Source organism: Malaclemys terrapin, assembly GCF_027887155.1.
Source record: "Malaclemys terrapin pileata isolate rMalTer1 chromosome 20 unlocalized genomic scaffold, rMalTer1.hap1 SUPER_20_unloc_1, whole genome shotgun sequence".
NCBI classification, from domain to species: domain Eukaryota; kingdom Metazoa; phylum Chordata; order Testudines; family Emydidae; genus Malaclemys; species Malaclemys terrapin.
The window spans coordinates 1,123,971-1,149,379 of record NW_026530188.1 but is presented as its reverse complement, the minus strand read 5'-3'; the positions used below and the strand labels follow the sequence as shown (position 1 = coordinate 1,149,379).

The 25,409-nt window shown below is 56.7% G+C and overlaps 1 protein-coding gene across 4 annotated transcripts in view; it reads right to left on the bottom strand.

The window, feature by feature from the left end:
- Positions 1 to 25,409, bottom strand: part of WNK3 (WNK lysine deficient protein kinase 3) — a 58,199-nt gene that overhangs the window by 17,266 nt on the left and 15,524 nt on the right. For all 4 annotated transcript variants that reach the window (XM_054014767.1, XM_054014766.1, XM_054014765.1 and 1 more), the window contains exons 3-14: positions 16,645 to 16,817; positions 15,067 to 15,287; positions 14,243 to 14,400; positions 11,154 to 11,242; positions 10,215 to 10,434; positions 8,387 to 8,669; positions 7,206 to 7,399; positions 6,030 to 6,158; positions 3,163 to 4,809; positions 1,927 to 1,991; positions 1,254 to 1,401; positions 91 to 207 (exon numbers count right to left, since the gene is read on the bottom strand). In XM_054014767.1, coding sequence (XP_053870742.1) covers positions 91 to 207; positions 1,254 to 1,401; positions 1,927 to 1,991; positions 3,163 to 4,809; positions 6,030 to 6,158; positions 7,206 to 7,399; positions 8,387 to 8,669; positions 10,215 to 10,434; positions 11,154 to 11,242; positions 14,243 to 14,400; positions 15,067 to 15,287; positions 16,645 to 16,817 — 3,444 coding nt within the window. The remainder of the gene's footprint in view (positions 1 to 90; positions 208 to 1,253; positions 1,402 to 1,926; positions 1,992 to 3,162; positions 4,810 to 6,029; positions 6,159 to 7,205; positions 7,400 to 8,386; positions 8,670 to 10,214; positions 10,435 to 11,153; positions 11,243 to 14,242; positions 14,401 to 15,066; positions 15,288 to 16,644; positions 16,818 to 25,409) is intronic.

Here is a 25,409-nt window from a genome sequence, read left to right as displayed (position 1 = left end):
ATTCTCCCCCATGAGCCCCGGATGTTTCCCAGAGTCGCTGCTCCCCAGGAGAGGGTCCCAGCAAGCCGGGCTGCAGCTGGGGAAACTCACCATGTAATCAGCAATATCCTCAGGCGCGTCTCCATCGGCATCAAACTTGAAGGTGACCATCTTGTTATTGTGGGTCTCCAGCTGGCACTCGACCATGTTATCCCCAGCCGTGGACACCTGGGGACATGAGCAGAACGCCAGCGTTTTGTGGGGGGACCCGATTCCTGGGGGGGTGGGGCAGGCTAAGGGAATCTCGGGGAGCGAGGGGAGGAACATTCGGCTTTTAAGACCGACTTCGGGACTCTGATCTACCTGGTGGCCTTCAGTCCCTCCCCTGAGCCAAAGCAAGCCCCTCATAGATTTCAACGGCTGCGGATCAGGCCCCAAGACAGCCGTCGGAAAGTCCGAGAGCGGACATGGAGTCCCACAGCGTGACGGGCCTTTGAAGGACGAGCACACGTGACGTTCAGTCCTGCTTAACTCCACAGCCAGCCTCCTGAGCGTGGGCACCGTCACGCCAGGCCAGTCCCAGGGAGACCAGCAGCAATCAGACGGACCCATTTCAGCCCTTGGGAGACTACACTGTTATGAGCACGAGAACGGCAAGGCCCAAGCGACGGCAGGGAACTGATAAGGTGAGCTGTGGCTGGGTGATCTCAGGAAGGTGAGCCTGCCCTGCCCCCCCTCGCAGAGGAAAGCGACCTCCCAGCTCCCAAATCACCCCCGATCCCCCCAAAAAAACCAGCCGTAGCAAACCCGGGACAAAACTTGGGGAGTCAAAAATTCAAAAGCACCGAAGTGACTTAGGAACCTGCTTTCAAAACACACAGATTCACACATCCCAAGGTCAGAAGGGAGCGTTGTGATCGTCTGGCCCAACCCCCTGGCTAACACAGAGCCTTTCGAAAACCAGCCCATCTCGATTGATACGAATCGCCCGCGAGCGAGACTCCCCCACGCCTCTCGGTGAGATGTCCTAGCGCTCACCTCCCCTGGTGCCTTATTTCCTGTCGGAATTTAGACTGAGGAGCCCAATATTCAATATTTGTGCCCCACCCAGATACTTCTGGACTGTGATCACGTCAATTTCTCCACGCAGAGAAGCTTGGAGGAACGACGCGGCCCATGAGAACACGGGGCTGAGGAATGTCGAATCCCTTCCCGCGGTGAAAGGTCAGCTGGCCGAAGCCACAGGCTGAATTCCCCCTCTCACCGCTACCAACCTGCAGGACTGTGAGCTGGAATTTGGTCCCTTTGTCCGGCCGGGGGCAGGACGCCCGCCTCTGTTTACTTCTGTCTTGTTTGCCGTTGCCGCTCGTGGGCTCGTGTGCGTTGGAGCTTTCCTTCAGAGTGGCCAGCTCCGGATTTAGCCTGGGAGCAGAGCAGGGAGAGAAGAAAAGCGTGAATGGCTGAGCTCTCGGAACGGGACTCGCTGTGGCAAACTGGATCAGCCAATCTGCCCCCAGGGGAAGAGACGGGCTGACGCATTTAGTTCCCTGCCCAAAGTCTTGAGTGTGGATTTGGTGTTTCCTGTCCTGGCCTCTCCTGGAGTCGTGTGTCAATGGGTTCCGCAGGCCGAGAGGCTCAGCCGCCCCAGAGGGGTTAGACAAGCAGTGGGAAAGAGACAGGACTGTGTGGGACGTGAGCGGTGAGAAATAAATCCAAGGGGATCCGTTTACTGAGGTTTCTGGGGCACAGACCCAGCGGTCCTCCAGCTGGCAGGCCGGCCGGCTGACTGTCGGGGCTGTGAACTGCCACTCACGTGTGCTCCCCACCCCGAGAGGCACAGCACATGGGCAGACAGATTGGATTTTGCACCGGGCTCAATTCCTTTCCCCCTGCCACCCCCCCACCCCCCGTTCCCATGCTCTCGAATTAACGAGGACGGAGACTCACCCTTGCGGGAAGTCTGGCTTTGGAGCAGCGATCTGGGGCTCCGGCCCCGAGGCAGGCTGGGAAACCTGCCAGGAAACAGAGTTGTGAAAGAAGGGAACGTCGGTCCTTCTCCAGGGACATGGGGCTATCCCGGCTACGAGAAGGGGTGGTAGAGGAGAAGCGGAATAGTGGCTGGACAAAGGCCAGACGAACGTAAGACAGAGCTAAAGAAAGGGCAGTGCCGGCACAAGGACTACCGGGATCCGGGATCGAGTCAGGCTGGAAATCAGAACTCGGGGGGGACCGAATTTGGCTTCGGAGCAGAGGAGCAGGATCACAGATGAGGTGCGGGAGAACGAGAGGTAATTGCCAGGTGCTTACAAGGCTAGAAATTCCCTCTGGGAGCAAGAAGCAGCCACCAGGTTACTGAACGCTGCCGGGTAGGTACGAGTTCGGCGGGTTTTCAAACCAAGCTGTTGCGAGGGAGGCAAACCGGCGAGCTGCAGAGCCTTCCAAACAGGGCTAGGCAAAGCAGCCGGGCTCGCCAGCTATTCCCAGGCGGAGGAAGCGTGGAGGGGTGAAAGGGTGACCCAGAGTTGAGCACGGGAGGGACCCCACTTTCAGAGGATGACCCCACGAGGAACCATTCTCCGGGACAGTGGCTAAACCTGGAGCCTGGATGAAAACTCAGAAAGGGTCGCCGGCGAGGGAGGAGGCTTTCGAAGTCAATATTCGGGCTTGTCTAGGGCAGGAAACTGACTGGCAAAATCTCAGCTGGAAAAAGGCTTCCGTGATTCCAATGGTGGAATTACCACGGCACTGGACTGCTCGCAAGCTCTCAGCCTCGCTTCTTCACGCTGACCCGGGAGTTCAGAGATCCCAAGGCCAGAAGGGATCCTGTATAACCCAGGCCAGAGACCTGCCCCCAGTCCTTCCTTCTGACCTACAGCAAAGCTTCTCTACAAACCTCCCATCTCCATTTGAAAATGGCCAGTGACGGAGAGTCCACCATGACCCTGGGTAAGCGTCCAATGGTTAATTACGCGCACCGTTAGAATCGTCTGAGTCCGTCTAGTTCGACGGCCACCAGTGAGACCTTTCTTTGCTACCCCGAAGAGCCCATTATGAAATATCGGTTCCTCCCGCTGACACCTGTAGCCTGTGACCACGTTACCTCTTACCACCCCGCAGCCCCAGGGAAGTGCTCTCTGCGGCTCTCCCCGAGTTCCCAGCCCAGGCTGAGGCCTGCTCACATACCTGCTCCAGCCCCGGCCTGTGCTGTTGGTGCGGCTGGGGGCTCAGGGCGGGCTGCGGGGAGGCGGTGAGCAGGGGGCTGGCCGCCGGACTCTGGTACGCCCCCGACTCTGCCGCTAACAGGACGTAGGCTGGCTGCTCGGGGATCTGCACCGCTGGCTGCTGCGCTCCATAGGCTTGTTCCGAGGAGGGCGGCTGCAGCTGCTCCGGCCTGGGCGACAGGGTCTGGAGCAAGGCGGGGACTGTGGCCAGGAGCGGCTGTGGCTGGAGAGGAGCCGGCTGCATCGGGGGAGGCGCGAAAGCCGAGGGCTGCGGCGGGAGGAACGGGACCGGCGGCAACGCTGCTTGTTGCCCATCGCCCGGCCCTTGTGCCAGGGCGTGCCCCAAGCCACTGCCGTTCTGCTGGGAGAGCGCCGGGGGCATCTGCTCGCTGCTGGCCTCCTGGCTCAGCGCCCCGGGAGACGGCGGGAAGGCTGGCTGCTGCAGATCTGCCAGCTGGCTCAGAAACGCCACCGGCTCCGCCCGGAACGGAGGCTGCCCCGGGTACCCCGGCGGCTCCGGGTACATGTACACCACTGGCTCTGCCGGCTGCAGCTGGTACGGGGCCTGCAGCGGGTAAGCCAGCTGCTCCGGGGCCGGGACAGGACACACACTTTCCACCTGCTGCTCCGGCTCCTGCACCAGCAGCCCCTGCGTCTGCTCTAGGGCTCCCCCGTGCAGCACAAACTGCGGCGGCTGCAGCTGCATGGGCTGCGCTGCCTGGGCCAGGGAAGGCTGCAGTAAGGAGTCTGGCTGAATTACGGCATATTGCTGGGGCGGCTGCATGGCGGGAACCTGCTGGGGTTGCTGCATGGCGGGAACCTGCTGGGGTTGCTGCATTGGTGCAACCTGCTGCGGCTGCTGCATGGCGGGAACCTGCTGCATGGGCACCGTCTGTTGAGGAATTTGCTGCAGCTGCTGCATGGGCACCACCTGCTGCGGCTGTTGCATGGCGGGAACCTGCTGCATGGGCACCACCTGCTGCGGCTGCTGCATGGGCACCACCTGCTGGGGCGGCTGCATGGCGGGAACCTGCGGGGGCTGCTGCATGGGCGCAACCAGCTGGGGTTGCGGTGCAACCTGCTGCGGCATGCCAGGAACCTGCTGCATCGATGCAACCTGCTGCATGCCGGGAACCTGCTGCATCGGTGTAGTCTGTTGAGGAATTTGCTGCGGTTGCTGCATGGGCACCACCCGCTGGGACTGCTGCATGCCAGGAACCTGCTGCAGTTGCTGCATGGCTGGGATCTGCTGGGTGGGTACAGTTTGCTGAGGAATTTGCTGCGGCTGCTGCAGGGGTGCCCCTGGCTGCCCAGCCAAGGAAGCAGGCAGGTGTTGGGCCATCCCCTGCACATTCCCAACAAACTGGGCCGAGGGCTGGTTCTGCGGTGCCAGGCTGTGAGCGAGGGCCAGGAAGCCAGACGCCGGGTCGACCTCGGCTGCAGCGGCGGTGGCCGTCTGACTCCCGGTCCTGGTGGTGGAGTCCAGCTGGGTGCTGGCCCCCGGCATGGCCTGGGGAGAGGCACCTGCCAGGATGGCCTGGGGCACCGCCATGACCGACGGCTCCAGCGCCTGCCCCTCGGCCCCGTAGGGCAGCTGCGACTCGAGGTGCTGGGGGCAAAGAAAGCACGGGGGTTACAGGTGCGGAAACACAAACTAGTCACACCCCAGCCCCACCCCAAAAAATCTAGGCTCTGCCCACGTACGCACAAATGCATTCTGGGAAAAACAATCTGAGCGGATACCCCATGGAGCAGTAGGAGGCATTCCCATAGCGTCTCCAGCAGCAATGCATGCTGGGGGTGAGACATGAGCGACGGCCACACTGGGACAGTCCAAAGGTCCATCTAGCCCAGTCTTCCAACAGTGGCCAGTGCCAGGTGCCCCAGAGGGAATGAACAGAACTGGTGATCCATCCCCTGTCGCCCATTCCCAGCTCCTGGCAAACAGAGGCTAGGGACACCGTCCCCGCCCAGCCTGGCTAGTAGCCATTGGTGGACCAATCCTCCATGAACGTAGCTAGTTCTTATCTAGAACTCATCGGCGGGCATGAGGAGAGCAAGGCATTCTGGGAAAGCCAATGCATTCTGGGAGTGACACAGGCAATATCAAGGTATGTGGGGACAGGAACCCTTCTGCCAGATATTGTCTGGTTCAACATCTTCCGTTTACAAAAGCAAACGGCTCAGGCCCCCAGCCGGAAACCTGGGGAAAGGAACGGCTGTCTGGGGCTGCCCAGAAATTGGATTCAACAGAGCCCTGTTCAAATGCCTCAGCTCCCTCGTAGTAATGGGGCTCTCTCTTTGGATCCCCTTGCGCAGATCCTCCAACGTGTGTCCAGCCCTTGGGCCAATTATATTCCCCCAAAATAAGTTGCTTTTGGTCCAGCGCCCCGGAGGCTCCGATTTTGGCTAATCCGGGTGGAAGCGGGTTGGTGCTGGGCCTGGAGTTCCCTGCCCACGAAAACGCAAGTGGGAGAGGAGACTCTGCAAGTAGTGAGCTGAAACAGGAACAGCTGGGGACAGCCCTTCCCTCTTCTGACTTTAACGGCAATCAGGGCCGGTCAGGAATTTCCCCGCAAACTTTGCCAGATTCAGGGAAACTCAAACTTTCCGAGGGGAAGGACCCTCGGGGCCAGACAGAGTCCCACCCCACAAGAGCCAGCAGCCCCATGGTCAGGGAATCACCTAGAATGTGGGATCCCAGATTCAAGTCCCTGAACCAGGAAGGACTTGACCCTGGAGGTCACACATCCCTGTTCAGTGCTTTCCCCGCCTGCCCCAGCCAGCCCTCGTGTGTCAGCCACGCCACACACAGCACAACAGACGTACCATCATCTGCGTGAGCTGCGGGACCGCAACAGGCGAGACCTGGGGCTGGGGAGCTGCCGGCGGAGCTAAGCTGTGGGTGGGCAGAGCTGGGGGTAAGATCCGCAGGTGGCCCAGGTTCTGCTGCTGCACCTGGTTAATTAACGATGGCGACGAATAAAGAAGCTCGTTAATGACAAAGCACCTCCGGACCCCACCTGTGCTCTCCCCAGCTCGGATCTGCTGCACCCTCCTAGCCGGGTCTCTTTAGATGCTTGGCTCCTCTTTTAGCCCAGGTTTATAATTGCTGGATCGGTGTCTCACAGCTGAGCGAATGCGCCGGCTACGCAGACCTTCTGAGCTGCGTTCACACGGCCGAAGGACAGGGCTTGGATCCCGGCCACGGGCCTGACCCACCCCACTGGCAGGGCCCGACGGCTCGGGCCCTGAGCATTTGCTGACCTGAGCCAGACTGATTCGTGTGTGGATGGAAGTGGGGCTTGAGCTTAGCCCGGGCTCAGAGCCTGGGTTTGGTGCAGACACGGCCTAGGAGTCCCTGTTCCCCTGCCCCCCAGGACACAGTGTGGTTCTGAACTTGAGGGAGGCGGTTCAGTAACGAGCCGGGGATACCTCACACCAAAGATAATGGTTAACCTCCAACCCTGCCCCCTGCAACGCCTCCAACTCTGACCCACTCCCCAACACTCCCAACCCTGTCCCCTACGTTCCCGCCTCGTGGCCCCTCACGACTCAGGAGCCGGATCCTAGGACCCTGCTAGGAGGGTGGGTCAGAGCCCAAGTCCCAGTGAGCCAGCGCGGAGAACAGCAGTGTAGACGTTCCCACTCGGGCTCCAAAACCTGGCAAAGCGAGTGGGTCTCAGAGCCCAAGCAGGGCCGTCTACACTGCGATCTGTAATACTGCAGCACCAGCCCGAGGCTGCCAACCCTGGCTCTGGGATTCACTGCAGCGGGCTGGGTAAACATACCTTTAACGGCCTGGCCCGTGGGCCTTGCTCAGGGTCAGCAGATTCGGGGGCGGGAGGGGATTTCCCCAGGTCAGATCGGCAGGGTTTTTGGGGCGTGGGACAATCCGGGCGCTCAAGACACCGTTCTGTGGCCTTACGCGCTGCGCGTGGCTAAGGACGCCCTTGCTGTCACTGACCCTAGGACGACGGCTGGTGATCCAAGGCGGCGCCTTACCCCGGCAATCTGCTGATAGTGTCCCATCAGCGGCTGCGACGGGTAGAGATGTCCCTGAAGGCCGGCTTCCACCGGTGGGAGGATGGAGGCCTGCGGGAGGCCGCCCATCGCCTGCTCCGAGTAGGCCAGGCTGTGCTGTCTGGGGGCATCCGATAGAATCACCGACCCAACGCTCTTCTCCGACAGGCTCTCAGCTGTATGGGGAGGCAGGAGAGCCCTGTCAGCCACTCAGAGCATGGGCAGGCGTGGCCTGACATGGGAACCAAAGACTCACTAGGTCCCGCTCCAGACCTATGTCCTCCTCACCAACACCACCAAGTTCCTGTCTAGCACGCGTCTCCAAGTGCTTTACGGAGCAGAGAAACCGTGCCACTGAGACCGGCAGGAACTAGAAGGTGGGGGTCCTGGGGCCCTGGGCAGTGCAGTATCCACTAGGCAACACTGCCTACAGACTCACATCTAAGGCTGCTCGGCATGACAGTAAACAATGGCTGCTCGGAAAAACCAGGGCAATTAACACCAGTCTGCGGGGACTCCAAGAGGCACCAACTGCCCCAACCCTCGCCCCTCCGAAACACCCCCAAGCCACCCCGAGGAGGGGGCGGGACCGCGGCGGCGTGGGGGCCAAGTCACAGCATAGGGGGGCATGGAGCGCGCCGTCATCAGGAGCTGGGAAGAGACCCTGATACCCCTTCTGCCTCGGTATCGCCGAGAGTCTGGGCCGGGAGTTAGCCCCACCTGGGACGACAGATCACCCCAAGGGCCCTTCTGCGTCCAGTGCCCCTGCCTCCTCTACTTCAGGCCGGGGCTACCCCTGTAGCGTGAACGCGGCCCCAGCACGGCCTGCGCTGGCTCACAGGGGGAGGCAGCTGTGTTCTGAGGGTGGTTTTTTCACCCTCCCCCAAAGCATCAGGGATGGGCCTCAGCCGGAGACGGGACACCGGACTGAGGGGCCGGGGGGCTCTTTGCAGCTGCCCGGTTGGCGGGTCTGGCTCCCAGGCTCAGGGTGGCCAGACGTGGAATGGGGGAGGCAGGGACATGGGGTCGCCCTGCAGCATGGGATCATCGGGGCACGTCTCAGCGAATGGATTCCCTTGGGTGACGTTTCGGTCTCTCCCGAGGAGACGAAAGGGGACGGGGGGGCTGGTGAAATTGACCAGCTACCCCGTCGCGCCACGTACCCGCCACGGATGACTGGTGCTGAGTCTGCTGAAGCAGCTGCTGCCGGACGTGCTGGTCCACCTCCGTCTCCTCCCACTCGGCGCCCGCCGGCTGGGCCAGGCCAGTCAGCGAGACGCCCTGGGGCAGCAGGGCCCCGCTGGCTGCCTTGCACTGGGCCTCCCGCTGTTCCTCCAGGCAGCTGGCTTGCCGCCGCTCTCGGGTCTTCTTGATCAGGGCCACACGGTCCCGGATGGACTTGGCCACCGCTTTGGAGTCGCTTTCGTGGAAGAATCCGGATTTCACCTGCAGAAGGGGGATCAAGATGGGAAAGACGAGGAATCACGCCTGCTCTCCAGATACCCCATGAAAGCCTCTCTCGGAAAAGCACACAGCTCTTAGCGCCCCACCCTTTTACTGGAGGACTCCTTGGAGGGCTCAGAGATGTGGATCAACCACTCTCCCCGTCCTCAGGTAAGAGGCATTGGTGACTCATGATATTGGACCCCTGACGGAACCAGGATTTCACCTCGATGTTTCTTCATAAAGACCCAGCTGCCGGAGTCATGTGATCTGGGGGAGAATGTCACCTCTCTTTTTACAAGGAAAACTTGCTAGCCCTCGGGACTGAGGAGAAAAGCTTGCAAACGGGACCTTCTAAAGGCTCAAAAGCTAGAAAACAAATACCAAGACCGCACATTTCAAAAGAGATTTTTCAAGCCACGTCTCACAATTTTGGGAGGAGGCCTAATTTATAATTTCAGAACCTTTGGGGTTGGCAGCGCCATCTTTAACAGAGGCCTTGTCAAAACACATTCAGCCAGTTGGTTAAGGGAAAGCACTCTTATTTTGGCTGAGTTTAAACCTCTTCCCAAGTGACCTAAAAAAACCCAACACCCAGTCTGTAGCCGGAGCAGCCTTCGGGGTGGATTCTCCTGTTTCAATTTAACTAAGCATATGTCTTGGCTGCCGCATACCTGAGCTAGCTTTGATACTCACGGCAGCGTAGCCATGCCCAGAGTGGGTTTAAATTCAAACCACATTACACCTGTGACAGACACAAGGCGCTGGAGGAGTGGAAGTCCGAATCGATCCCCAAGGGCCGGGCGGTAGGGCATATTCTTAGGGTATTGTATCGACAAGCGGTCTATGTACCTTTGTGTTCATGATCCTCCTGAACCGGGATTCACTAGGAGAGTGATTAAAGCCAATTCCCAGTGCCAGGTACACGGATACCCAGCCCTTGGACGTTCTGCATCTCTTGGAGAGGCAAAGACCTAGGAGACATCCCCAGCCTGAGCTGGCTTAGAGACAAAGCCGCTCCCCAGTGAGACCCCGCATGGCCCACCAGGACTCCACGCGGACAGCCACTGGCTGAGCGCGGCGACTGCTTGTGGCTTCGCGCAGGAGTTTCTCTACCGTTCCAAGCCAATCCCAGGGGGCTTTGCCTCAGCAGACATGGCCAGAGACAGCGGCGATCGCCGGTGTCGGCGCTAGAGAGACGTTAATAAAGTTTCAAACAGTTTGAATTAAAAAAAATAAAGGTTCCGACTTCTCAACCAGTCGGGTTTCCTACACATCCCCGAGGGCCCGAGCCGAGCTTGATCTCCATCCTCCCCGGAGTCGCCCAGGAGGGACAGGCGAGACACGGCTTCGTCATGGAAAATACAAGCGGAGCCGAACAACGGTAACGCCTCCAGGCCTTCTGAGTTATTTACGGAAACTCAAAAAGCGGCTGGATCCCCTCCAGCCCGACTGCGCGAACACAGAGACAACCCCTGCCCCGACGAGCTCCCACGCAGCCGAAGGGAGGGAGGAGAGGCAGCGGCACAGTCCGTGCGACGCGCTCACCATCTCGCACGCCACTTCTTCGGGGATGTCCGACTCCAGGTTGAAACTGAACTCAATGGCTTCGTTGTCCTTGTGCTTCCCCTTCAGCTTCTTGGGGTCTTCCACCCAAAGCCTCAAGGCCAGAGAAGAGCTCAGCCCGTCATCGTCCTCCGCCAGCTCCACCCGCAGCCCCGTGTCCTCCGCGAAGAAGGCGTGGTTCAAAAGGTCTTTGATGGACAACCTGGTGGTGAGAGGTGGGAGGGAGGGGCGGGTGGATTAGGGGCCCATCGCCAACAGGATATTGACCACCTGGTCGGTGACCCCCTCAATCACACCATTTCTAGCCTCTTTGGAGCCACGAGTTAGACACTCCACCCCTGTCTGACGCTGCCCCAAGCCTGGCACCCGCGGAAAGCACAGAACCACTCGGCCGACGGGGGCGGGGGTCTGAGTGTGGCCACAGAGGCTTTGCTAAACTGGAGCCAGAGCGCTCGAGTGATCTGCCCCAGGGTCACAGAGCAAATCACCAGCAGAACCAGGAACGGGACCCAGGAGTCCGGGCTCCCAGCCCCCCCCCCCCCCCCGCTCTAACCACCAGACCCCGCTCCCCTCCCAGAGCCGGGAGAGAACTCAGGAGTCCTGGTTCCCAGCCTCCCCCGGCTCTAACCACTGCCCCCCACACACACCAGGTGCAGGTAATAGAATCCAGACGTCTCTACACAGCCCTGCCATTGTGGTCGGGAGATCCCGCAGCTTTTCCTTTTTAACTTTATTTCAAAGAGCCCGATGGCCCCCCAGGCACAGCACGGCAGCTGACTCTGGAACGCACACGAGCACACGCTTTGCTTCGAGCCCGTGCTCGAGGCCTGGGGACTTCCCGAATCGGACTCGGAGGCCGCGGCCGACGCCACCCCATTGGCGCCGGGGATCTCTGAGCCAGTGCCTTGCAGAGGGACGCACCTTTCGGATTTGTTCTGCCGGATGCAGCCCTCGATGATCTCTTTCACCTCCGGGTCAGTCACCTTGTTGAAGCTGGCGGGTTTGATGCCCTGGAAGAGAAGGGAATTGTTATGGTGTGCCTAGCGGCACCAGCCCCTTCCTTTGAGCCAGCGAGCTGGGAGCAGGGCTTCTATGATCCACTCCCAAAGGGTCCTGTCTGCACTCAGAAGTTTCCTAGATCCCTGGATCGCATTAGACCTTTCTCTGCCAGACTGACGAGGCCATTCATAACTTTGTTCCCGACGTCGGCACTTCTGTGACCGAGTCTCCCCAGCCCCTTCTCTCGGTTCAGCCAAAGAGCTCGAGCTCCTTGAATCTCTCACTTCCAACCCTCCAGTCATTCTCATGGCTCTTCTCTGAGCCCTCCCCAATTTATCCACGTCCTCCTTGAACTGTGGGCATCAGACTTGGACACAGGATCCCAGCAGCGGGCGCACCAGTGGTAACAGAACCTTCTTGCAAACGACGCCTTGGCCGTTTGTTCCAATGGCCAGTGACCCTCACTGGTAAAACGTGCACCATTTGCACGTCTGGGTTCAGCTCACAGCCCCTTGGGTCTTGTTCTCCGCTAGCTCAAAGAACGCTCGTCTCCCCACACACTCACACACGGTAATCGAGTCACCTGGCACTCTCCTCTCGAGGAGCTAAGCTTTCTCTCCCTCTCTGACTGTGCAGCATTTCTTCTGACCCTCCAATGGCTTTCTGCACCCTCTCCAATTTCTCAACTTCCTTTTTAAAAATGGGGATATGTATCGTCCCAATGTCGGTTTCAGCAATGCTGTATACAGAGGTAAAATCACTCTCCTGTAGACTGTGCGAGACCCATCTCCCAGCCTGGCCATCAGATAGTCTAGCCTGACCTTCTGTACAGCACGGGCTGTAGAATTTCATCCAGTTATTCCTGCCCTGAGTCCAGTAACGGGGGTTTAATAACGAGCTATAATACAATCACTGTACTGGGACAGTTAAAGTTTGGCTCCAATTACTGCGATTCCCTAGGGGAAATCAAAGGTATATTGTATCTGTGCCGCTACCTCAACCAACCAACCTTATAAATCTCAGCAGGAATAAAACCAGCTTTCTTTGACAAGCCCCATTGACCATAAAACCCTGGGGCCGGCACTAATTCTATTCCGATCCTTTCATTCTTTATCGACTGAATCCCGTATCAGGGACTGATGCCAGCCTAGAGTTACCCAGGTCATCCCACTGGTCCTTCTGGAATATCGGCAGGACGGCAGCACTTTCTCAGTCTTCTTGAACTTCCCAGCTATTCCCAAACTGGAGGACGTATCTCGTGGGGTCAGCCCCAGGGCCAGGGCTAGGCAATATTGTCATTACTAACATGGATAACAGAGTGGAGAGGTGTGTTTATAAAACCTCCAGATGACACCAGGCTGGGAGGGGTTGCTGGCCCTTTGGAGGGCAGGATTAGAATTCAAAACGACCTGGACAAATTGGAGAATTCACTAAAGACAAGTGCAGAGAACGTCACTGAGGAAGGAAAAATCAAATGCACAACTACGAGATCGGGACTAACTGGCTGGGCGGTCGTGCTGCTGAAAAGGGTCTGGGGTATTAACAAGAAGTGGCCCTGCTGGAGTCCTGGGTGGGGTTCTGGGTGCCGCTCCTTAGGAAAGACCTGGACAAACTGGAGACAGGCCAGAGGAGAGCAACAAACATGAACAAAGGTTTAGAAAACCTGGCCTCTGAGGAACGGTTACAAAACTTAGACATGTTTAGTCTTGAGCAAAGAAGACTCAGGGGGACCTGATACCAGGCTTCAGACCTTTAAAGGGCTGTTATAAAGCAGACAGTGACCAAAGGAGACTGAGGTTAGATATTAGGAAAACTCTCATTATAAGGGGAGTTCAGATCTGGAAAGGCATCGCTGGATGTTTTTAAGGCAAGCTGGACAGACCCCTGTCAGGCAGGGTCTAGCTTTACTTGGTCCCACCTCAGCGCAGGAGGCTGGACTTGACGACTTCTCAAGATCCCTTCCAGCCCGACATGTCTATGATTCGAAGATGCATTAAAAATTAGCATCAGGCAGGGGGAGATCTCTGCCAACTCTTTAAAGCCAGAAGAGACCATTATGGTCACCTAGTCTGAGCTGCGTCACACTGAGGGTAGGATCTGGCCGACCCCTCCTGTTAACTCCCTTATCCCACTCGGAAACTTCCAGCCTCTACTTTGAATGCTAAGCAGAACGTCCGAGCTTTATATAATGTGGAACCGGGGCCAAATCCATTCTAATCTATTTGACTCATCCTTTCATCCACACTTGCCAGCCCTTCCACCCTCTGTCACAATAATTACGCGTGACTTTGCTGAGAATTAACTGGGTCTGTTTGTCCGCTGATGTCATTTTCTCCTGCTCTGGACAGGTTCAGTAAACAGGGCTTCAGAAAGCACGGAAAGAATTGGCAGCTTCCATTCTCTGGTTCTAGAAAAGCAACTTTGATACACCTCTGCTTAAAACTCTTTCTAACACAGAGTCAAGTTAGCATCCTTCCACTTTTTCATGCGTATTAAGGAGAGGCGTGACATGTGTGTGTGTGTGTGTGTGTGTGTGTGTGTGTCGTGTCCTTCTCGTGCCGGACACCGCACCGATCCGCCCCTCCTCCCCCCAGACCAAGCTTGGGGCCTGTTTCACTGGGAGCTGCACAGGCCCCTGACTGAGATCGGGGACCCCACACACACACCTCAACTATGATCAGGGTCCCCATTTTTTCACACACTCTCGCCTGTGGGTCAAGGTTTCCCACTGACTAGTGTTTGGGGCGCTTAGGCTGAGGGAAGGACGCCACTCAGCTTCCACAGACTGAACCCGAGCCCGGCACATTACGTTCGGTGCGCAATTTCGGAAGCCGCTGGCGTGTTGTGCCCCGAGACCGACGCGGAAAGGGTACCGCTCGGCCGGCAGCTCTGAACAGACTAAGTTTAGCCTCCGATTTGCACCGCGAGGCTAGTGCCCAGTAATAGGCTTACCCGCCCTAATCTGCCAATATACAAGTTTCTGCTAACAAGGAAGTTAAATTTACACCTACGCTGGTGACTTTGCGATAGATCTGGGCGGCGTTCTGGCACTCGGAGTAGGGGTACTCGGAGGTGGCCATTTCCAGCATGCACATCCCGAAAGCATACACGTCCACCGACTCGTCGTAATGCTCTTCATACATCTCCGGGGCCATGAACTCGGGGGTGCCTGCGGAAGGAAAGAGGGACGTCTTTCTAAAGGTTCTGCAAGACTTTAGTCGGGCAAGACAAGCCGCCGCATCACATCCCACGCATCAAACTCCTCCTGGACATAGCTCTTCCTGAAGTCCAGCTCCCGTCAGCAGGAACAAAAGAGGTGCAAGGTACCGCCTTGCTGATCGCTTCAGAGGGGATCTCTACACAGCATGCGGAGACATACACCAGCTAAGCTTTGAACTACCTGAGTGCCACAGAGGCTGCACGTTCAAAGCCTGGCCCAGCCAAAATTGGTTGCAAGAACACTGGCTTGTGGGTGAATTTGCCAGTGATCTGTGAGGATTTTATTTTGGCGTGCTGCAGCGCGAGCGGAGGAGAAGAGCCAGAAAGGTGGCTACGTAATTCGGGACGATTCGGAAAAGGACACCTGAGATCGGACGTGACGTGGAGGATACACTGCGGGGTTCGTGGCTGTTTTAATACGGCTAACAGTAGATGCATACAGCTAGGAACAAAGAGCAAAGTCCGCCACACAGACAGCGATTTAGAAAGGAGGTCAGTGTGGTTATCCCCATTTTATAGAGGGGGAAACTGAGACAGGGAGTGGGAAGTGATTCCCCCCACCATGCCAAGTCACCCCGGGCCGGCTGCCTGAGCAGGGAGTGCGCCATTGACGTACCAATGACGCTCTTGGCAAACGATGTGCGCATCAAGGTGGCCAGGCCCAGGTCGCCGATCTTCACCGAACCCGTGGGTCCCGTGATAAAGATGTTGTCGCATTTCAAGTCCCGGTGGATGATGGGCGGGGTCCGGGTGTGGAGGAACTGCAACCCTTTCAAGATCTGTCGGCACCAGCTCCTCAGGACCTTCGGCTTCATGACTTTGAATCGCTTTAAGTACCTGGGCAGGGGGAGAACCATGGCTTGATGAGAAAGAAGGAGAGGGGGGTGCCCGCCCAGCACCCAGCAGCCTGCTGAGACAAGTCAGTGCGGTAATACCTGCTCTCGGTCTGGGAAAGGAGCTTCGGGCCTCACTGCAAGACGCTGGAAGAACCCACCTGTGTCCAAGACAAAGTCTCTCTTCTTCACGCCAACCCTTCCCAAAGCCTGGACTAGCCAGCAAGCCGGTAATAACCGTTGGGTACCTGGGTTTGCCTCCCTAGGGGGTCTCTCTGCACGCAGGCATCGGTTCACTCATCATCTGCACTTCAGAGTCATTAAGGGATAATGCTAAAGCCATCGGCGCTGCCGACTCTGGCTCAGGAAGGCTGACCCTGAAGGACACAGAGGCCATGTCTACACACCACAAAATTAAGTCAGCCTAACTCACGTCGGCCCAGAGCCCCCGCAGTAATTACATCACTTGTGCGTGTCGACACTTCGCTCCTCGTGTCAGCAGGGCGCGTCCTCACCACAGCGCTTGTCTCGATCGAACTGTCGGTGTGGGGCATCGTGGGATGGCTTCCAAAAGCCGGCCACAGCCGACGTACGCAACGCAGCGTTTACGCTGACTCCGCGTCAACCTAACTACATCAGCCTTGACTCTACGCCGCTCACGGGCAAGTTACGGCAGCGGGAGTGAGACACTTACGGAGTGAGCCGACATAAGCTGCCTTGCATCGATCTAACTCTGTAGTGTAGACCAGGCCAGAAGTCCAGCAGAGTTTAAAAAGACCAGACTGAAGTAAGACTCATGGCAGATGAAATTTTCAATGTCGGTAAGCAACGGAAAAAATCATCCCAACCATACATAAAAAGGAAAGGGTCTAAATCGGCTGTTGCCTCTCACAAAAGAGATCTTGGCGAGATTGTGGCTAGCTCTCTGAAAACATCCACTCCATGTGCAACGGCAGTCAAAGTAGCTATCTGAAAGTTAGGAACCATGAGGAAAGGGACAGAGAATAAACCAGAGACTATCATAATGCCACTATAGAAATCCACGGCACGCCCACACCTGGAATACTGTGCGTGCTGCTGGCCGCCCCATCTCAAAAACAACAGATTAGAATTAGAAAGGGTCCAGAGATGGGCAACAAAAAGGATTTGGGGCCACCATATGAGAGATTACAAAGACTGGGACTGTTCAGTTAGAGAAGAGACAACTGGGGAGGCGGGGGTTGACAGAGGTGTGTAAAACCAGGACTGGTAGGGAGAACGTGAGTGCAGAAGTGTTCTTTACCCCTGCACAAAACACAAGAACAAGGGACAACCATATTCAAACTCAGCATGCCGGGGGCAGGGAGAGGGGACAGACTTACGTCTTTAAGGTGCCAGACGTCATCAGCTCAGTGACCAACACAATGCATTTCTTCCCCTTCACCGTGGACTCCCAGGAATCGTAAAACCGGACGATGTTCGGATGCTGTAGGCCTTTTAGCATCTCTGCTTCTTCCTTAAACCTCTGCTGTTCCGCTTTGGTTAGCTTCCTGTCCTGGACCAGGGAGAACATTTGGGGAAGGGGGAATAAAACAGACTCACTCTTGTTACTCCCGACAGTCACAGCGGAATTATTGTTCAGCTATTATATCGTGGCCGCACCTCGGCGCAGAGCCGCAAAGGTATTCAGACGTTTAACTCCGCCGAGATAGGCTCCAGGAGCTCACTCTATTTGACTTAGCCACGGCGAGGTTACGTGGGGAACACAACATTTCAAATGGGCTCTTCAGTCTGCCAGACAAAGGCCTAAGACAGGTCGACGCCTGGAAGTTGAAGCTAGACAAATTCAGACTGGGAAGAAGACATAAATATTTAACCCCGTGGAATCCACCACTGGAGGGAGATTACCCAGGGTGGTAGTGGAGTCTCCAGCACCAGCAATTTTTAAATCAAGATGGGATTTTTTTTTTTAAAAAGGGATTATTTCGGGGCAGTTCTATTGGCTGCGATATCCAGGAGGTCAGATTAGACAACCACAGTGGTCCCTCTGGCCTAGGGCCCTAGTCATCAGTTTGTTCCTTTTGGTCTACGAATCCCTATGTTGAGTTTCTTCTACCCTTGAAAGTTTATCAGTGTACCTGTGTGAGCGGGGGGGGGGGGGGGAGTTTACTGATATCCTTGTACCAGTAGAAGCCCTAATGCGTAGGCAGTTATACTGGTAGAGTAATGGGACTAGCTAGACTGGGCAAGTAAAAACGTTACAGCTTTTTAGTACAGACAAGGCTTCAGGGAATATGTTTTGCCACCGTAGGTGACGAACTTGGCTCTTTAAGGCAGGGGGAACCACATCTACCTACATGTAAAGTGCCCATAAAATCACAACCAGGGTTATGCTTTTTAAGCAACAGTTTTAGGGTCATAAAATAGATTCATAGCATCTAGTCTGTCCTTTTGTGTGACGCAGGCCACAGGACTTCCCCGAATTAATTCCCGGGGATTTTTTCTAAAAGATCTGCTCATCTTGATTTTAAAATGTCCAGTAATGGCGAATCCCCCGCAGCCCTTGGTAAGCTGTTCCAGTTATTCATTCCCCACCCTGTTAAAAATACACGCCTGATTTCTAGCCTGAATTTGTTTAGCTGCAACTTCGAGCCACAGGACTTGGGTAGACCTTCGTCTGCTGTGCTGAAGAGCTCCCCGTCAAATTTCTTTCCCCAGTTATGTATGTCTAGACTGTGATCAAGTCTTTTCAAGAGATAAAAGGACACTTTTCAAACAGAACAGGGGGTGTGTTGGCATTGCTAATTCTGACTTAATGGCGGTGACAAATCGGGGCAGTCTTCTGGACAACGTTCACGGTGCGGTTCGATCTCAGCGGCTGTGTTTAGTTCTCTCTGTTTGGAAATTCATTCTCGGAGGTTATGGTCTACACGCCCGTGTGCACACACACAAAATCATGAAAAAATGGCGGGGAGAAAGTGAATAAAGAAATGGAATTTTCTCCTTCATGTAACACAAGGACCAGGGGTCACCCAATGAAATGAACAGGCAGCAGGTTTAAAACAAACAGAAGGAAAGACTTCTTCACCCAACGCAGTCAACCTGTGGAACTGGGGAGGGTCATGAAGGCCAAAAGTCTAACTTCAAAAAGGTTCAAAAAAGAATTAGCCTCGTTCATGGAGAGGAGGTCCACCAATGGCTATTAGCCAAGATGGCCAAAGCCTCCACTCCATGCTCTGGGTGTCCCTAAACCTCTGAGTGCCAGAAACTGGGAATGGGCGACAGGGGATGGATCACTTGATGATTCCCTGTTCTGTTCATCCCCTCTGGGGCACCTGGCACTGGCCACTGTCAGGAGACGGGATACTGGGTTAGCTGGACGCTTGGTCTGACCCAGACTGGCCAGTCTTATGTTCTTGTGTGTGTGCCCACATCCACAGCTCATATCCTGTGTGTGCGGGTATCTGGGAGTACATGCAGCCCCTCCTCTGTGTGCATCTGTGTGTATACGCAGACTGTGTCCTGTGTGTGTTTGTGTATCTGTGTGTGTATACGCAGCCTGTGTCCTGTGTGTGTGTCTGTGTATGCAGCCCCTATCCTCTGTGTGTGTTTGTGTATCTGTGTGTATACGCAGCCTGTGTCCTGTGTGTGTCTGTGTATGCAGCCCCTATCCTCTGTGTGTGTTTGTGTATCTGTGTGTGTATACGCAGCCTGTGTCCTGTGTGTGTGTCTGTGTATGCAGCCCCTGTCCTCTGTGTGTGTTTGTGTATCTGTGTGTGTATACGCAGCCTGTGTCCTGTGTGTGTCTGTGTATGCAGCCCCTATCCTCTGTGTGTGTTTGTGTATCTGTGTGTGTATACGCAGCCTGTGTCCTGTGTGTGTCTGTGTATGCAGCCCCTATCCTCTGTGTGTGTTTGTGTATCTGTGTGTGTATACGCAGCCTGTGTCCCGTGTGTGTCTGTGTATGCAGCCCCTATCCTCTGTGTGTGTTTGTGTATCTGTGTGTGTATACGCAGCCTGTGTCCCGTGTGTGTCTGTGTATGCAGCCCCTATCCTCTGTGTGTGTTTGTGTATCTGTGTGTGTATACGCAGCCTGTGTCCCGTGTGTGTGTGTGTATGCAGCCCCTATCCTCTGTGTGTGTTTGTGTATCTGTGTGTGTATACGCAGCCTGTGTCCTGTGTGTGTCTGTGTATGCAGCCCCTGTCCTCTGTGTGTGTTTGTGTATCTGTGTGTGTATACGCAGCCTGTGTCCTGTGTGTGTCTGTGTATGCAGCCCCTATCCTCTGTGTGTGTTTGTGTATCTGTGTGTGTATACGCAGCCTGTGTCCTGTGTGTGTATCTGCAGCCCCTGTCCATTATGTGCATCTGTCTGTGTGTGTGTAGCCCGTATCCTCTCTGTCTCTGTGTGTGTACTATATCCCGTGGCTGTATGTGTGTGGACAGACCAGACCCTCTGGTTCCCATCTGGCCTTAACCCCAGGCCAGAGCCAAACTCTCGGCTTGCACACTCCAGGCGGGGGCAGGGAGCTGCTCCCAGCGACTGGGATGTCCCAGGAGTTCACCCCAAGGCACTGAACCCAGCAGGCGGGTCCAAGATAGCCTCCCTGGCCAGCCCACTTCTGCCATTCAACAGCTGTGCGGGATTAAAGCCAGGCCTGCAGCGGAGCAGGCTAGATAGGACCCTTCTTGGATTAAGGGACAAAGGGATCGCAGCGGCGACCGCCTGAGGCTTTGTTGTGTGAACGCCGGGGAAGCGGCAGGAGCCACTCTTACAATCGTTCCAAGGCAGGTCTGCGACGGCGCATCCAGCGAGCTTCAACCTCATCACTGGGATCTAATTGCGCCCGTTTGGACATTCAGCCTCAGACCATCGGGCGGGGCCCAGTGGTTGGGAGAGCCCCAGACACCGCCTGATGAAACGGCGCTCCATGACTGGTGGAGAGCCCTGTACTCGGGTTCAGGTCGGGCTACAAGCGTCAGCTCCCGGCCGGGGTCGGGCGGGAAAACAGCCAGACCCCCTTGGGCTCAGGTCCCCCTCCTGGCCATGGGATCAGGCTCAGGTCAGGAAGTGACTCGACTCTCTGGGGATCAGGTTGGCTCCTAAAGGACTGACACGGAAACTCGGGTCCCTTTGCGCTGTCTCCCCTGCTGCCCTACACGCACAAGAGGTTTTCCACCTGCATGTAAATTCCTCGATTTCAGGGCCAGAAGGGACAACTGTGACCGTCTATCTAGTCTGACCTCCTGTATAAGCCAGGCCCGAGAACTGCCCTCAATTCATTCCCACGGAACTAGAGCCGAGCTTTTCGAAAAACGTCCCATCTGGCTTTGACCGTTGCCAGTGGCGGAGAATCCGCCCCAACGATTCATTCAAATTCAGGCCACGTTTCCAGTCTGCACTTGTCCAGCTTCAGCTTCCAGCCGCTGGAGCTGGGCTAGACTCTCTCTGCCAAGCCGGAGAGCCCTTCTCAACTAATTCCTGCTCCGCACCCAGGTACTCATCAAAAGGACTCAAGCGAAACAGACCGAATTCCTGGCGGCTCTCACTCTCAGGCGCCATTTCTAACCCTTTAATCATTCTCATGGCTCTTCTCTGACCCCTCTCTAATTGGTCAACCTCCTGTCTGAACTGCAGACCCCAGAGCTAGACCCAGGAGTCTAGCAGCAGAGCCCTTCCAGAGCCAGAAATCAGGATGCCCGGTCACAAGGCTGACCTTGCCTCCTCTTCACCTGCAGAGGTTTCTGCTACCGGCGCCCCTTTCTGTGGTGTGGTCTCGTAGCCATTACGGCAGGTTCAGAACTGGCCTGACCGCTTTCCAGGACTTACCAGAAAGTTTGTTCCTCTCCCTAACCCAGTTTCTGGGGGTAGCTCACATTCAGAGTTTCCTCTTGCGGGTGGCTTTACAAAGGCCCAGCCCTTCCAACATAACCTCTTACCCTTTCATAAGCAAAAATAAACAGTCATCTAAGTGGCACTTAGATCTGCTGATAGCTGGGAGATTTGAAAGGAGGGAGGCTTGCTGATGAAAAGAGGCAGGCGTGTAGGACCAGATTACCTTCCCTGTTACAGTTTAAAAGGGTTGATTTTCATTCCCCAAGGCCAAATATCACTTTAGCAATAGCTAAAAAAGACCAATGAATCTTTGTGCCGCTACCAACTGGATACTCTATGCAGGGCTCCGGGGACTTGTTAAATGCCCGTCCACTTCCACACTGGAGGGAGGGAGGACTGCCCCAGCACACTGGATTTGAGATGTAAATCTCTGTCAAACAGACACAAAGGTAAACAAAGGGCCCTGGCTCAAGAATGAGAAGCAGCGGAAGGTTTGTGGAGACTGAGAAGCGTTTGTTTGAGTCTGGCACTGACAGGAGCCATGCTGACGGTTCAAACACAGGAAATCCTTGCTGGATTGGCCTGCTTCTCCGATTGCTAATCACCATGGCCCCTGAGCCCCTGGCCAGCCCTTTGTCCCCATGCAAACATGCCCACCCTCACTGCAGCCTCCAACCCCATCACCCCCCACCCATCCACCGCCCCCAAGACCTTCCGGGACACTCACGGCATCTCCTCCTCCCGTCAGCCCAGCGCACCACTCCCTCCTGTCCCAGGGCAGGGCGGCTTTTCCCAATCCCGGCTCACTCCCGTCGCCCACCCTGCATTCGCAGGGCCCTGCCCCACTCAGGTTTGGCCTGGTTGCCCAGGCCAAGTCTCAGCAACTGGTGTTGTGATCCATCTGGCCAGGGCCTTCTGCAAGTGCAACAACTGCAGATTTGTTAATCCGGGCCTGGCCAGGGGCTACAACCCACTGAGCCAACCTCCCTCTGGTCTACTTTTTGCCTTCGCCACAGACTTCCCGTGCAACCTTGGTCAAGTCACTTTTGCCCCTCCATGACTCAGTTCCCCACCCACCCGCCCCATAGAACGGAGACAAGGATTCTCTATCTCAGCTGCCCGTAGTGAGATCCAAAGTCCACCGACTGGAAGGTGCTCAGAAGAGAAAGCTAACGGTGCGAATGCGTTATTAGACCGGCTCTGGGCCTGGTTCTGCCGTTGTCTCACGGGACGATCACCCACCACAGACAGATGGGGCCGCCCGGCCAAGCTGTTTCTACACACGCGCGCAAAGGCGGCCAGCCGGGGAGTTTGCGGCCGTGGCGGGGTGGTGGGCTTCAGGCCGAGGGTTGTCAATTTTGGTCGGATGCAGTCCTGGAGATTTCATCACATGACATAATCTTTAATTCCTGGAGACTCCAGGCCAATCCTGGAGGGCTGGCAACCTTATTCACGCCATAAAGTGAGCTGCAGAGGGGCACGGGCAGGATTCCCCCGTCCAGCATGACAGTCAGACACGGGGTCCTGTTCCATAATATTCTGCTCGCAAACCCGCCAGCTCAGGGCCCCCCGTTAGCTCCCCCATCATGCTGGCACGGGGGGAAGCGTATTGATTGGCGGCCGGATCAATGACTGCGGGAACGGATCAGGTGGCCACAGTAGGCTTCCGTGTATACAACTAGCCCTGCTGCGACCTGACACCCCCCGCCCCGGAGCTCTCCAGATTTGCAGAGTCCAAGACCAAAGTGCCCTGAACTCATCCCTGGCTGAACACGGATGCATGAGGAGCGGAAAATTCTGACCAGGCTCGGCAGCTCAAACTCCCTGCGCAGAAGATTAAACTAATTATTACGTCTGTGGTAACTATTCTGCCTCCCACTGAGGGGAAAATAAACCCACAACCAGCAACACACTGGCTTTTGAATCAGAACCGTTCAGATGCTCAATGTTCCCTGGAAACAAAGAGGATTTTCACTGGCAAAGGTCTGACTTGCTCTAAAATAGCACATTTCCCTCCCCACCGGCTTTCCCCATCGATCTTTGTTCGGTTCACCCCATAGCATTGTTACAGGAACGCTACCCCCAGAGAAGGAGGTAGAGATGACAAATTCTTTGGGGGATTATGTCTATTGGACAGGCCAGCCATGGAGAACCTCGCCAGCTCCTGCAGGGGAAAAAATCCATAAGCAATAAGGCTGCAGCTGGGAGCTGTGCTGAAAAGATGCTAACAGATCTAGGTTACAGAGACGTTATTCTACATTATGATGTTATAGTTACGCATAATACGGTAGTGCTGAATGACCTCGACTGAGATCAGGGCCCCGTCGTGCCGGGCGCTGCCCAGAGACACGGCGAGAGACAGGCCCTGCCCCAGCTGAGATCAGGGCCCCGTCGTGCCCGGCGCTGCCCAGACACACGGCGAGAGACAGGCTCTGCCCCAGCTGGGATCAGGCCCCATCGTGCCAGGCGCTGCCCAGACACACGGCGAGAGACAGGCTCTGCCCCAGCTGAGATCAGGGCCCCGTCGTGCCAGGCGCTGCCCAGACACACGGCGAGAGACAGGCCCTGCCCCAGCTGAGATCAGGGCCCCGTCATGCCGGGCGCTGCCCAGACACACGGCGAGAGACAGGCCCTGCCCCAGCTGGGATCATGGCCCCGTCGTGCCAGGCGCTGCCCAGACACACGGCGAGAGACAGGCCCTGCCCCAGCTGAGATCAGGGGCCCCGTGCCAGGCGCTGCCCAGACACACAGCGAGAGACAGGCCCTGCCCCAGCTGGGATCATGGCCCCGTTGTGCCAGGCGCTGCCCAGACACACGGCGAGAGACAGGCTCTGCCCCAGCTGGGATCAGGCCCCGTCGTGCCAGGCGTTGCCCAGACACACAGCAAGAGACAGACCCTGCCCCAGCTGAGATCAGGGCCCCATTGCGCCAGCTGCTGCCCAGACACACGGCGAGAGACAGGCTCTGCCCCAGCTGGGATCAGGCCCCGTCGTGCCAGGCGCTGCCCAGACACACGGCGAGAGACAGGCTCTGCCCCAGCTGAGATCAGGGCCCCGTCGTGCCAGGCGCTGGCCAGACACACGGCGAGAGACAGGCCCTGCCCCAGCTGAGATCAGGGCCCCGTCATGCCGGGCGCTGCCCAGACACACGGCGAGAGACAGGCCATGCCCCAGCTGGGATCATGGCCCCGTCGTGCCAGGCGCTGCCCAGACACACGGCGAGAGACAGGCTCTGCCCCAGCTGGGATCATGGCCCCGTCGTGCCAGGCGCTGCCCAGACACACGGCGAGAGACAGGCCCTGCCCCAGCTGAGATCAGGGGCCCCGTGCCAGGCGCTGCCCAGACACACAGCGAGAGACAGGCCCTGCCCCAGCTGAGATCAGGGGCCCCTGTGCCAGGCGCTGCCCAGACACACAGCGAGAGACAGGCCCTGCCCCAGCTGGGATCATGGCCCCGTTGTGCCAGGCGCTGCCCAGACACACGGCGAGAGACAGGCCCTGCCCCAGCTGAGATCAGGGGCCCCGTGCCAGGCGCTGCCCAGAGACACAGCGAGAGACAGGCCCTGCCCCAGCTGAGATCAGGGCCCCGTGGGACCAGGCGCTGCCCAGACACAGAAGTGCACAGAAGAGCTTACCATGGTCAGGTAAGATCAAAGCGCCTGTGGTTATTAAAGGCAGCAGCCCAATGCCTCCGAGGGGCTGCAATCTGGGCTAAGAGTCATTACAATCCCCACCCTGATGGACCACATATGTCCTGGTCAAATCCCAACCCCTAGTCTGCAGTCCCAAAATTCTCCCTTGCGGTTTCATTGGATACAGCATCTTCTTCCACTTCCTGTCCTAAACTGAGGCACTGCCTAGACACGCCCAGTCATGAAGGAGTGGCCTGGGTCATCCTGATAGTCCTACTGTTTAAGGCCATTAGATCATTTATTCTCCCCACGCAGCACAGGCCGGTGGATTTCACCCAGCTCCCCCATTACTGAGTCTAATAACTTGTGTTTGACTCCGGCCTCTTCCAGAAAGCAACCCAGCTGGGCTCGAAGGCATTAAGAGATGGAGAATCCAAACACTTCCCTCAGGAGTTCGTTCCAATGGTTAAGCACCCACACTGGGAAACATTGGTGCCTGATTTCCAATTGTCTGGCTTTAGCTTCCAGCGGCGGCTGCTTCTGCTAGATTACAGAGCTTGTGCTTTCCTTGTGCAAAACATATCCCCTAGCGTCCCCACAGACTGCACGGTTTGCTTAGTGAAGAGCCCCGAGCCGCACACAGAGCCACTGGAATGGGGGAAACGGGGGCCTTGGTATGGGAG